General features: G+C 37.5%; 2 protein-coding genes across 2 annotated transcripts; one reads left to right on the forward strand and one right to left on the reverse strand.

The window, feature by feature from the left end:
* The first annotated feature begins 4,526 nt into the window (after positions 1 to 4,526).
* Positions 4,527 to 9,242, forward strand: LOC101305710 (6,7-dimethyl-8-ribityllumazine synthase, chloroplastic-like). Its single transcript, XM_004290276.1, has 10 exons — positions 4,527 to 4,600; positions 4,696 to 4,767; positions 6,467 to 6,650; positions 6,736 to 6,845; positions 7,008 to 7,103; positions 7,752 to 7,847; positions 7,971 to 8,049; positions 8,258 to 8,304; positions 8,411 to 8,470; positions 8,935 to 9,242. Exons 3-10 carry the CDS (start codon positions 6,515 to 6,517, stop codon positions 8,971 to 8,973), a joined length of 663 nt encoding a protein of 220 aa, XP_004290324.1. The 5' UTR covers positions 4,527 to 4,600; positions 4,696 to 4,767; positions 6,467 to 6,514; the 3' UTR covers positions 8,974 to 9,242.
* Positions 9,243 to 10,884: 1,642 nt separating this feature from the next.
* Positions 10,885 to 12,592, reverse strand: LOC101303952 (adipocyte plasma membrane-associated protein-like). Its single transcript, XM_004290270.1, has 4 exons — positions 12,219 to 12,592; positions 11,725 to 12,012; positions 11,375 to 11,542; positions 10,885 to 11,284 (listed from the first exon to the last, which is right to left on the reverse strand). Exons 1-4 carry the CDS (start codon positions 12,590 to 12,592, stop codon positions 10,885 to 10,887), a joined length of 1,230 nt encoding a protein of 409 aa, XP_004290318.1.
* Positions 12,593 to 13,614: the final 1,022 nt, after the last annotated feature.

Consider the following 13,614-nt stretch of genomic DNA (forward strand, 5'->3'; position numbering starts at 1 on the left):
ATTCTTCTCATAACATTTGAATATGACATTATTCCTACTACTGTCAAGGACTACTGCTTCAAATCAACAGTCCAGATCCAAACCCGATTGCTGAGGACCCGCCGCTTTCGATACCATTCCAGCAAGCTGCGTAAACCAGATGATACACGCACCACCAGTTTTTGCATGACTGGTGCATTTCTGCTCTAACAATCTGTAAGTTTCGTTTATCAGTACTAGTCCCTACATTTTCCTTAATATTTATTTCCTAACAGTTTCCATGCTCATCAATATCTGCATGTGCGTCTTCAATATAAACTTTACCGAATAGGATCTATGACATTGCTTTCTTTGTGTGTCAACATCTGGTGGAAGTTGTAAATTTATATACATGTTTGTAGGCATGCAGATGTAATGCACTTCTTTGGTATTAGCGAGTTCAGTCTTTTACCTGAAATGAGATCTGCATTTGGTTACTAAATGAGATTATCCAACATCTCAAGCTTAAATGGCTGTCACTAAACCCGCGCCTTTCTCTTGATAGTTAGGTTGTTGGTTGGGGAATGCTATCTCGAAATTAAGCTTATACTATGTGGAAGGGGGTAGTACCTCAAAAGCTTGTTTATGGTTTGGGAGCGATACCTCAATACCTGTCCTTCCTGTTTTTTTTTTCGCTGCCGGACCTTGTGAAATGCCAAGATATTTTTTTTTTTGGATACAAAGTTTGCAATGAAACATTAACTATATATTGGACTACTTCATGTTCTTCTTGCAAGTTGATCTTTTTGTTTTCTTATTTGCTGTCACAAAAGAGCTGAATTACAATCGTAGCACCCACAGCTTGTGTCGAATTTCACTTGGGTTCCCCTAGCTTTTATTTTGTGAATCGTGTACCTATAGTTAGTTAATCGTTGTAAGCTTTTCAGTTTACGTAAAGCCTAAGAAACTTGTCGTAGTTGTTGCCTGCTCTAATGATATCAAGTAACCAAAATGTGGTCTTCACTTTGCCTTGATTGCATTTCTTAATTGTCTACATCAGATGAATACGATTGACAAAGTCCAAATTACAACTGATGGAGAAATTGGGTTTAACTACAGAAACCTCCATGTAATTTGCAAGGAAAATGTTAGAATTTGCTAAGTAGTCAATGTTTACGAGCCCCCATTTTGTGAGATTTGATGAACTATTCATTCTTTTCTTATCTGATTATCATCGGTTTAATATGGATTGTGAATTATCTTGTTCTACATAACAGGAAAAAAGTATCAAAGGAACTTCTGCCGAGGATGATGATCAGGAAGTATGAAGATCTTGTTTGGGATTTCACAAGCATGAAGTAGGAAGTATGAGTAGATCATTTCTATAAATTTTCAATAAATTTGAAGATAGTTAAGATATCGAAAATGAATTAAATCAATGAACAAATTGAAACTGTTCAACCTGAACTGACACGACCCGCCCCAAATTTCACCCTGAAACTCGGAGTAAGTCGTGCGGGGACCACCTCCAAGGAAAATTTTACCGAAAAGATTGGTAAAACCTCCCTTGAAAATGGACAACCTTAACTCGAAAATTTCAAATTTACACTCTTACTACAACACGTCCAAACTTCACATAAATATCCAGCTAATAAAAGCAAACATTATCCTTCAGAGATTCTAAACATCAAATCAACAGGCCGAGCACACCACCGAAATAATATACAACAATCCCAAAGTATCCAGAGCTACTAGACTCTAGCGGAAGCAAGAAAACACGAGTAGGTTGAATATGTAACCTACTGATGAAAACTGACAGAAATGCGGGTGACTATGCCTCGTCTCCTACTAGATCCAACCCGAACTCTGCAGACTGGGCATTTTTTAAAACGAAGGGCCCAGGGGAAAACATTTAATAACGTCAGAGTGAGTGGACAAAAATAAATTAAAAAATAAAATATTTATGTTTCCCCAACTCAATTCCCAAGGAAAAATCGAATGCATGCCGCAAGCGATAAAACTTTTATCTCATAAAATATCGAGCATCTCAGACTCTATAATATATGTATGTATTTACACACGTCCATACTCCCTATATAAATTCATGGGTCTATATAGGGCTACTACGCTCGCGTCCAACGCTCACATCACGCCTTAATGCGGTGCTACACTACGCCATTAAGGTGGACAGACAGGTTTATAAATATGTGTCCATACCCCCTATATGAATTAAACACTCAAATAGGGCTACTACGCTCACGTCACACCATAATGCGGCTATATGCTATGCCATTAAAGTGGACAGACACATATGGCTAGCTAGCATTTTATATACATACTCTTTCATAAATACATATTTATATCCACCGAAAATTAATCCCATTTTCGGTAACTCTCCAAGAGAAATAAAATTCGTCAAATTAAAATGACGTCAAAATATTCCGTAACTCACTTCAATAAACTTCCCTTAATATTCCAAATTTAACAACATTAAAAATCTCCCAACCGGCGGCGGCTCCCCCGGCAGCGGCGGCCGGAGGCCAATTCCGGCGACCTTCAAAACCTATGAAATTTTGACAGTATTTTCCTCTCATCATGCTCTACAACTTTCCTAACTAGCACAAACCCAAAATCCAAGCCTAGCTATGCCAATCGAACAGAAACATCAAAAACGCTCTAGAATTTCAACTTCACATTTCTCCATACCAAGCTCAAGAGAGGGTGAGCTGTTTGGAGGGGTTGCTGTACGGGAGGAGGGCTACAAAACGAGCCAAGGATCGCCGGTTTTGGTGGCCGGAGGAGGGAGCTCCGACGAGAGAACCACCACGGCAGCTAGCGGCTCCGGGCGTCGTTGCTCTCTCACGGCGGCGCTAGAGGAGCTGCTACCGGCCTAGAATGAAAGCTGGGTTGGAGGCTGACCGAACGGGACTGGTGCGGTAGTCTCAGGCGGCCGGACGGCGGCGGACGAGCGGCCGAAAGGTTTGGCTGCGGGAGGAACTCGGGGAGAGAGAGAACCGGGAAGAAAAGAGAGAAGAGAGAAAATGGGTTTGGGTCTCACACCCCAAACTGGTCCAAGCTTATAACAACCAAATTCCAAAAAATAAAACACCCCGAAAAAATAATACCCGAATAAAAATTACCTTTTACTAGCTAAAATTTACCATTTTTACCGTCGTCATAACTTTCTTCTACGAATAAGTCTCCGAAATAATTGTCTCCCGAAACCCCTCTAGGGACCAATTAAACTATTATCTCAATGACGGAAACGGTAAAATTCTTATTATAAACAAGCTAGTAAATAAGCTAAAAATATAAGAGTCAGGATGTGACATGAACCGTTCGTGTTTTTAGTTCTAAATCACATTTTTGAATGTCTTAATGATTATCAATTCGGCTAAAAATTTGTAGAGATGATCTACTCATATACACCTACAATGTGAATGGTTAAAATGAGAAAATATGATTTAAAAATGGGTCAATTAAGAAAAGGGTGCGTCTATTGCCACCATATAAACCATTTTACTCACCCCATATTCTCTTCACATCCTACTTATATATTTTTAATAGTAAGTCTACTTAATTTGTTCACCCCATTTACAATACCAAAAATACAATTTTCTAGGTTCTACTTTGTTCACTCTACATTCTCTTCTAACCCTACATATATTTTTCAGTTTCAAATTTTCGTTGTTCAAACGACCATAACTTAGAAAAATCTCTGATGTCGAAAAAAAAAAATCGAATATAAGTGAGTCACTAGACATGGAGATTTACATATAAAATCGACATAGATAATAATGAGTAAATAGAGACGAAACATCAACAAAGAAAAAAAAATACAAACAGTTCACCTCAGTTTTAGGATGAATTAGACATGGAGATTTACACATAAAATACGACATAGAAATAATGATAAATAGAGACGAAACAATCAACAAGAAAAAAAAATACAAACAGTTCACCTCAATTTTAGGATGAATGCTAACGTCTTCAAACTCTATAGAACGACTGAATATAATAAATTATGGGTTAGAGGTTAACAAAAAAAAGGATAAAAAAAAGAATTTTTAAAATCACTAATTTCTAATAACTAATCCCTTGTTGTGATTTTACATTATGGTATTTTGGTATTTTAATAAATTAACAACGTGTGAAAGGATAAAAAAAAGAAAAAAGAACTTGTAAAATCACTAATTTGTAACAACTTATTGTCACTTACTGCAATTTTACATCAGTATATATTTTTTTTAATAAATTAACAACGTGTGTGGTGTGAGCTAAATGATTTGCGGGGTGACAATAGATGCACCCTTAAAAAAATCCGTACTTTTTTAATAAATAAGAATATTTAGACCTGATAATAATTAGTCTTTATATGAAACATGGTATAATGTAAAAACATGTTTTATCAGTAACTCACAAGTAATTTGCTAAAGAAATCAGCACGAGACCTATTTGAAGCTGCTTGCAGCAAATTACGAAAAAGCCAGTTATTTTGACTCATTTTAACACTTGTGTCATCCACTTTTGAAGGAAGTCGCCCTCTTTCTCTTATGTTCTCTTCTTCTGGAGGCGTAAGAGCTGAGCTAGTTGTTAATCAAATTCAAGAGAAGGGGACTACCTTGGGCGCCAAAATCACCAGGTAAATCGTGTATCCTCAACTCAAGTTGGGTTGTGCTTTGTTCTTAATCAAATTCAAGACAAGGACTTCAATTGGGTTGTGCTCTGTATTGGCAGATCTTTCTGAGGATAGGAAGTCGAGCTTAAGGATAATTTAAAATCTTAGCTTGAGAAGCACTCCACGTTAAGGTACTAATTCATTGTTCTTTTTCAATGAAACCCACAAGTATATTGCATCAGTCAATCATTTTGTACATTGTCGAAATTTGTTTCTCCTGTTCTTCCTTTTATTCTGTGCTTGACATACATTCCAGGCTATAAGCCTATGATACACTCACTCACTGTGGCTCAACTTTAGTTTGGAAACGTATATTTAAGAGATCTGGGTTCTATAGGTTTACAGCCCATTGAGATCATGATAGCAAGGGGTAGGCAATGACACCACAATTGATCATTGGAAGAACCGAATTCGTTTTTCTTTTTGCACCAAGATATCCAACTTATGTTATATCAGTTATTTACTCGATCATTCTTTGTTTCTGACGCCTAAAGTTTTAATGTATTTTCAGTGGGAAAAATGGAGAGTTTAATTTACCAAATGGTTCTTTGGATGTTCTTTTTAATGGCATAGATGGGTTTCAAAAGTTTTACAGAATCTAGTTCACTCTGATTGCTGTCCTTTTAAGCTGTTTCTGCTCTCTTTCCTCAATTGGAATGTTATGTAGTTGGTTTTAGGAGCTTGAATCCTCGAGGGACACGCCCTATTAGTTCTGTTTTTTAAGTTATATACATACTGAAAATAAAATGTAATTGACTTATCCATCTCGTACCGTATCCTGACATATTTTACATTTGACGTATCCATGTATATATGACCAAGCAAAAGTTTGAACTGTAAGCTCAGAGAAGTCACACTCTTAACTAGGCTACGATATATGTATCTTGTCGAGAACTCATAGTGGATATCAATACCCTGTGCATTTTGAGACTTTTAGGTAGAATTGTAGGAAGATAAAGTTTGAGTTGGGGTTTCCTTCCAGTTGACTAGGCTAAGCATAAATCTGTTCCCTTTGTGTAGTTTTAAGTGGTAACTTCTCACTTCTCTATGAGTGAGGTGCCAATGACCCAATCCTCCTATTTCTATAGTGAAGGCTTGTTCATGGTTCATTCACAGGGTAAACCAGTTAGGTCTTCCTGAGGAAATAAAGTAGAACATTGATCTACCACATGATTTATTGTGGACTTGTGGCCATTTCGCATCATGGTAGTTAATTATAAGCAGATTTCCTCATTCTTAACAAAGCAGTGCATTATAGTTCTGTTGACTTAGATTTTTTTGAGCAACCTTTTTGGGTTCCTCTGAGTTTCAACAGTGAGTTGGATGACATTTGATGTCAGTCATGTCACAGTCTCTCATATGCGAGTTTGATGACAATGGATCTCTGATCATTTTTGCATGCTATACTTTGTTTGTCTTTGTGTTGAAATGTATGCTGTACTTTGTTTGTCTTTATGATAGAATTCTGAGGCAAGTACATGATTTTTTTAACACACACACACCCTCATCATCGTCATCCCAGTACTTCTGATGTCTCTAAATCTTATTTGCTAACTTTTTGCACTTTCTAGTCAAAGTTTATCTGTTAAACAAAATTGTAGTCTAAAGATCTCCTTACTTTTTAATCAAAGATGCTCACTCGGTTCAAGGTGTTAGAATTTATTTAGTACACATACTTGCATTACATAAGAAACTTTTCTCTTGTTTTATTTTATTTTTAATATTTTTTATTTATCGCTTGAGGGCTTGTTGTCCAAAAATAAAATTGGTTGAAGAGAAGGAATGTTACTCATAGTATGAATTGTTTTTAAAATTGGGGTTGCTGCTCAGAAATTAGGGGCTGTTGCTTAGTAATTGAAATTGAAACTTGAAGTTGAAATGGCTTCTGCTTCCGCTTCAACCCAGTGCTTTGTTCAGTCACGCTTCCCATTCAGGGAATCTCATCATCATAATAACAGGATTGTACAGCTTCACCAGTTACCAAAAACCCTGCTCTCTCTTTCTTCTGCCAAAGGTTCCATCTATTCTTTATTCTCTGCAAAACTAATCATCCAAGTTTTCATCATTCTTAATAAGTGAACTAAAATGATTGGTGGCAGCTGCTGCATTTGCAATTGAGAGGAAGGAGCATTCCTGTTTTGCGCAAACTGCGGCTGTTCGCCATCTCGTGGGTTCCGTTACCACTGCTCACGGCCTTCGTTTCGCAGTGGTCAGTAGTCTCTATTCTCCAACACCTATATACTTTATTTCTTTTCTTTACAAGTTAGCTTGCTAATCACCAGCACACTATTAGCTGCACTGGTGGGTTTATTGATTGTCTGATGCAATGTCATCTACTTGATTTCATATCATCTGCTTCAAATCATTCAAGGTTGTAGCGCGATTTAATGAGATTATCACAAAGCCACTGCTAGAGGGAGCTTTAGCTACTTTCAAGGATTATTCAGTTCAAGAAGAGGACATTGATGTATGTAGCTAATCTATCCTGCATCTACTTCTTTTCTATTGCCTTTGCCTCATACCTGTTACTATTATTTGTCTTACTTGTTTTACTGAAACATGGATCGGCTGCCTACTAATATTTATTGTGCTGTTTATCCTCACAATCCTGATCGATTTTCTTCCCGATGCAAAAACACATCTTAGAAAATTTGTGATACTCTACTAAAATGAAACAAACTTTTGATTCCCAACTCACTGTATTTTCTGGGAATATTAGAAAGAGTCAGATTTAGGGTGTCCATACTTTGACTGCATCTCCTTTATGTCTGAACTTTCTGTCGATAATGCTATTGCTCTTGAATTCCACTCGCCAACTCAGAGAAAATCCTATCAGGATTGGAAGTCCAGTGTGCGTATATCTGTTTTCTTAATGAAATTAAATCAGATAAAATTCTGAAAAGAAAAAAGTTAGAACCTGAAACTGTCCAGCACTACTAATTCTTAGCATATTGCAACCAGAGACATATCATTTGGAGGCAATTTCACCCAAAGAATCAAACTTTATGGTTTAGATGCATCAGATCAAATATATTTCTTTCCTAAAATAGCTTGTTGTCCTAATTTTGCTTGGGTAGATTGGACATGACCCAGTTATTCTCTTGCTTCCCCTCAGGTGGTATGGGTTCCTGGTAGCTTTGAAATTGGTGTAGTTGCACAGAGGCTTGGAAGTTCGGGGAGATATGATGCAGTTTTATGCATTGGAGCTGTGGTAAAATTTCATGCAATTTTGTCCATCTTTATTTAATATAATGTCTCTCCATTAGAGGTTCACCCTTTACTATACTTTATTTGCATCTAGTTCCCTAATTTATAAACTGCTTGCTGTCAGTAGATAAGAGGTGATACAACCCACTATGATGCTGTTGCAAATTCAGCGGCATCTGGAGTACTATCAGCTGGTTTAAAATCAGGTTGGTGTCTGGTTTTCTTTGTTGCAAATTAGTTATATCTGGGAGGCGTATTAGGTAACTGCAGTGTTAGGATGGACTAGGAAATCGTTTCAAATCCTTAACTTCTCATTCGGTTGGTCATATTGTCAATATTTAATTTGTGTTTTTTTTTCTATGTGATTCCTTAAACAATTGTTTCCTAATATATGCTTGTCATATCTCTTTCTAGGTGTTCCATGCATATTTGGTGTCTTAACTTGTGATAATATGGAGCAGGTAAACTTTCCATGAAGTATTCAGTTTAGCACCTTTTACTCTTAAGAGTTATTTTCTTTTTTCCAGAGGGAGAATGATCTTACTGGGCCATTCATTACCATTGCAGGCTTTAAACCGAGCTGGTGGTAAATCTGGAAATAAGGGTGCGGAGACTGCCTTGACAGCTGTAAGTTTGGGCTAGCTAGCTTTTATGTTTTATTCCTACTAGTTTAAACCTATTCTTCCTGAATTTTTGCCTTAGTACATGTAGTAAATCCTGTCTATATATATACATGTAGAATAAGGTAAATCCTATATATATATATATATTTATATTTATATATAAGTGATCTGAAGAGTAAAATAGAAGTAATACATTTAGAGTTCCATTGAAATAAAATACGTGTTTTCCTGTAAAAAGAACAATACACACTTATACTTGGAAGTTAGAACCCTTTGAAATGACATTAATATTCTGGCTTCCTCAAATTTTAAATGAAGCAAAAAGGTATCGAGTAGGTACCATGCTGAGAAAAGGGATTTTATTTCTTTTCTTTTATACACGACATCTTATCACTTGTATGGATTCCAATTGTAATTCCATTTTACTTGTATTTGATATTTGGCACATCGCTTTGACTTGTAATGCAGATTGAAATGGCTTCTCTGTTTGTGCACCAATTGAAGTAGTGTATCGTGACTCTTGACTCTTAAGGAGAGGGGCAGATAATATATTTTTAATTCGGCCAGCAATCTCTGTTATGGGTGAGCTTGGTCTTGTTCCCTTTTTGACTGCTAGAAAATATGTGTGTAGCATCATCAGACATGGTAGCCATATTGTCCCAACTCCCAAACTTAGGGTTTATGTTGATTTACTAAAGCCCCGCCAATTGAATCTTAAAAACAAACAAGAAGTGAGTTTAAAAAGTTTTGAATAAAGTGTTTCTCTCTTGCTTCACACTTGTGATTTTGTGTATCTATTCCACCCATATGGGATATGTCATCACCACTTGAACCATATTGATGGCAGAGTAGCTTAGTTGTTTACATCTGCACCTGACTTGCACCATCTGAGAAGTGGCAGTTACATATGATGTTTCATGAAAAACCTACAGTAGGTCGATCTCTAATTTTAAACCAGATTTGGACATCAATCCTTGGAGAAGTTGCATTTTGGTAAGGAGTGACTAATTGACAGTACCAAAGCAAGTAGTGTTGCAGACTTGCAGTTTGACTATTGGCACTGGTGGACAATAAGACAAGCCGCATAACTAACACATCTAATAGCATGCTTCGAAATTCAAATAAAAGAAAAAGAAGCTCAGGTTGGTCTCGGGACTCAGCTGGCCACAACCTCCGCCACTGCATGTCTGTTTTTGGTTCAATGAGCCACTGCATGCCTGCATAGTAAAATCTTTGTTAGTTGTGTGGATGATACGAGTGTCATTACAAAACCATCCACCAGCCAAGCATGCTTTCAATGGGCACCAAAGCCAAGCATGCAATAGCCATTCAAAGTTTAAAACCAAGCATTATATATGCCAGACCGTTCTCCACAAAACCGTAGCGAGCTCGATCAAAAGTTAAAATGGGGCACATATTTGTGGAAGGAAGACAGGGAGAGAAAGAGTTTGGGCGCAGGGTGTTTCCCAAAATACTGAAACTTCCTCCGGACATGATCACTGATGGCGTGTGGATGAGATGGTGGAGACGGTGAAGAAAGAGAGAGTGGCTGCACAAGGTTTGTGTATCCTGCAATTGAGAAAAGTAATAGAAATCTGTTTTAAAAGAGCTACTAATTTTGGTTTCGTGATTGTAGGGGTATTCAAATTTTTTACATTGGAGAGCTATTAGCTTCCTTTGCTGGATAATGCACAGGTTTGTCTATGTTGTAATTGAGATAAATTGGTTGCTTTCACTTGTTTTCTGATATTAACAGGCTGACTTTACTGAATAGTGTAGCTGCATCAAATAAGATATTATAGAGTTAAGAATATGTAGCTGCTTTAATTATTTGCTATTAAATTAGAAAATATGAAGGTTCTTTGAACTCTCAGGCATTAGTCTTCAGTGCAACTCTCTAGAAAGGACTGTAATATACACCCACATCTTGGTCCATAAACAAAACACACACTGTCACAATCTACTCCCATTGTCTGTAACAGGATTGAAATTTTCTCCCTCAACAGTATGATGATCTCCCGGAGGCTTCTTTAGGGGTGGCGGCACCGTGGTATTGTCCCTTTGTGTTATCACAGCAGGTTAGTTTTGTGATCTTTAGCCTTTCTGATCGTACATTATGGCAGTTTATAATGCGGCTACTGCCACAATACATTCACCATAGAATAGTGAACAATACGAGCGTGAAAATTGTAGTCAATGTTATATAGTCAGATGAGGTCAGATGATATGTAAAATAAAACCAGCCAGAAATAAACCTGAAGTTATTTGAATTTAAATGTCATTACACAAACAAACCTGCATTTAATAAATTAAACTTGCATCGTTTGGTTGATGCAACTAGCTAGCTATGAACACCAAGATATATATATTTGATCCATCAGGAGGGCTAACCAATAATCGAGTAGGTTAAAATTTTAGTTAAGGGTAAGGGATGGTAGCAATGTGGTTATGAGCCACAGTTCCAATCCAGAGTTTGCCCTTTGATTCTCTAACTTCACTCACAAGTTTCATAACCTCACCCTTTCGGTCCTCAAGAACTTCCAAAATTTCTCCCTTGTCGTCGAATAGCGAGATCAGTGTGTACATTTTCATACCCATAAGTCTTGCCAAGTAGTTCATCCGGATTGGCAAGCGAAAGTAGACGCTTCTTAACCATGGATTATGAGAGAGGATCTCCTGTGCTGGAGTCCTGCAACAGTCAATTGCTACCCAGAATTGCCCTTTCTCATTCATTCTTACATTGTCTGGAAATCCTGGAAGGTCCGCAACAAGTTCCACTGTTCCAGATTTTGGACCTTCTAGCCAGTATTTCGTGAGCCTGCATGCCATTTAAGAGAGAGATGGAGATGAAATATCAGTAAAACATAACTTAAATATTAAATAGATATAAGTATACGTACTTAGGTACCTGCAGTTGGTGGTCTCAGTGAAGAGAAGGAAGGTTTGGTCCTGAGAGAGCTGTACGCCATTTGGAAAGGCCAAACCATCCAAGACAACATAAGTTGTTTTAGTGGGAGGGTCATATCTCAGAAGCCTACCAGTGGATTCTCCTTCCAATAGTATAAGGAAATGATCCCTGCAATTACATATATAAATTCCGATTGTTACTAAAGATAAAATAATGGGACAGGTAGAGTGTTCTCAAAGAGTGCCCGTTTTCCATGTGCGAGTCCCGTTTCAAGCATAGATTGTTCCCGAGGAGCGAACTTCGCCTAATCCTTTATGCCAATAGAAAGTAGAAAGAAGAGATATGCTTACACTCTGTTGTATCTCTTGCTAGTATCTGTAAAGAAGACGGAACCATTGGTGTGGATGTCAAGGTCATTTGCAAAGAGTATGGGGTTGCCCTCTACATCTTGACTTGACAAAGGAGTTGCAAGTCCTCCTTCAGGTCCAACTACTAGAAGTCCATAATAAGCGTCCGCAATGTACAGATTTCCAGTCACTTTGTCAAATCTTAACCCAAGTGGACGGCCACACCTTTTTTCATGCTTCCATTGCTTGTATGTGGTGGACTCATTGCCTTTTGCACAAACCTGCTCTGACCTTTCGTTTTTGCATTTTTGTTTTTGTTTTCACATATATCATCTATCATTAGCAATCCATCATGGAATATCTATTATTTTTAAAAATGTAACTAGTCAATAAAATGACAATCATGAGATTTCCGTCAATGAGGAGTTGATATCACGTAATCCTCTATTTTGTTTTATAAAAAAAAGTAATCAAGTAGACAAGGATAGTGTATGTACCAATTTGCTGTAACAAGCGCAAACGTCTCCCAACCCACATCCGGGCCCATCCATCTCACAACGCGTCCATCGGCTAATCCGGTGTAAGGTCCACGGCCCAAAGCATCAAACTCTAAAGATTCAGGCCCAAAAACTTCGTCCTCGAACTCCAACTTTCCTAGTCCCAACCGGCTCAGATTGTCCTTCGGCCACCTCTCCATGACTTTGTTGTACGGTGCAATGCTATGCTTAACGGGCTTGAATTCATGGCCGCCGAGCGGGCCTATCTGTAGAGGATCCATTATAACAAAGCCCAAGACCAGAATAAGGAAAAGCACAACAGGGTGCTGCAACAATAATGCTTCATCTTTTTCTTTCAGCTTCCTTTTCTCCATGTTAAAGAGAGATCGAAAGGGAAGAGGGAGAGAGAGTTTGATAGACTTAAGTTTTCGATGCATTTTGTTTGTTATGGTGGTACTGAAGCAAAGAAAAGAAGAAGCATACGGCAAAAAAATGGAGTTGGATTGTGATGGGTGAAGAAATAGCTAGTACTAGTAGCAAGATATGTGTGCATATATGATGGATAAGGGGTTGGTTGAGAGCATAGCACAATGCAGATAGCATCATGCTTTGTTTGTGAGTGGTTAAGTAGTTCAGAGTAGGTTGTCTACTGTTGACATGTCTTTGGCATTCATTGTCATTCTTTTTGGATAGATGATCTTAAGATGTATAAAGCATATCTGCATGAGAAAGTAGAATACCAATCTGTAGATTTTTAGTGCTCATGAACTTTGAAACTTTCAAAGTAGATGATTTTTGATCAATATCAATTATCACAATGAATGAACTTTGTAACCTCTCGATTTTACATAACTATAGATCTCCATAGTTAAGTATTCATTTGCCCATCCTCCCTTCAAAATTTAAACCAGGATTCTAGGAGAAAATGCATGGATGAACTAAGATGCAGTGATTAAGCGCATGCAGCACATATACATGTGTGTTTGTGTGTGTTCTTCTGATCAGTGAATGTAAAATGAGGAATATATATGCATCATTGACAGACTACAGATGACAATAACAGCTAGCAGATATAGAGAGCAACACTCTCACTACCCAAATTCAAGATATGTGCACAGTAAGGACCTAAGCTAGGGGATATAAAGAGTCGATCTGTATAGTCAAGATATAGTAACCAAAACAATTCTCAGTATGTTCACCATCTGTCCCTAGCTAAAATTCACAAAGAATCAATGTATATTAATTCCGACTTGTCCATCTTCTTTCTGTGAGGATGCAAAGTTAGCATGCTTAAGTTCTATATGGGCATGTTTCCTTCTATTTTGTAGATAGGACAGTGCTGCTCAAGTGCTTGAATGTGAGTTGTTAATTTTCCCATTAATTGGTGTATCGATCT

The sequence above is a fragment of the Fragaria vesca genome, linkage group LG2 (genome assembly GCF_000184155.1).
Source record: "Fragaria vesca subsp. vesca linkage group LG2, FraVesHawaii_1.0, whole genome shotgun sequence".
Classification (NCBI taxonomy): Eukaryota; Viridiplantae; Streptophyta; class Magnoliopsida; order Rosales; family Rosaceae; genus Fragaria; species Fragaria vesca.

What these genes read in the sequence shown, in the direction of transcription:
- LOC101305710 (XM_004290276.1), top strand. Translation starts at nt 6,515, where the DNA reads ATGGCTTCTGCTTCCGCTTCAACCCAGTGCTTTGTTCAGTCACGCTTC. An exon ending in CTCTCTTTCTTCTGCCAAAG is followed by an intron (nt 6,651 to 6,735) that starts GTTCCATCTATT and finishes GATTGGTGGCAG; the next exon opens with CTGCTGCATTTGCAATTGAG. An exon ending in TTTTATGCATTGGAGCTGTG is followed by an intron (nt 7,848 to 7,970) that starts GTAAAATTTCAT and finishes TGCTGTCAGTAG; the next exon opens with ATAAGAGGTGATACAACCCA.
- LOC101303952 (XM_004290270.1), bottom strand. Translation starts at nt 12,592, where the DNA reads ATGGAGAAAAGGAAGCTGAAAGAAAAAGATGAAGCATTATTGTTGCAG. An exon ending in GCGCTTGTTACAGCAAATTG is followed by an intron (nt 12,013 to 12,218) that starts GTACATACACTA and finishes CAAAAACGAAAG; the next exon opens with GTCAGAGCAGGTTTGTGCAA. An exon ending in AGCAAGAGATACAACAGAGT is followed by an intron (nt 11,543 to 11,724) that starts GTAAGCATATCT and finishes ATGTAATTGCAG; the next exon opens with GGATCATTTCCTTATACTAT.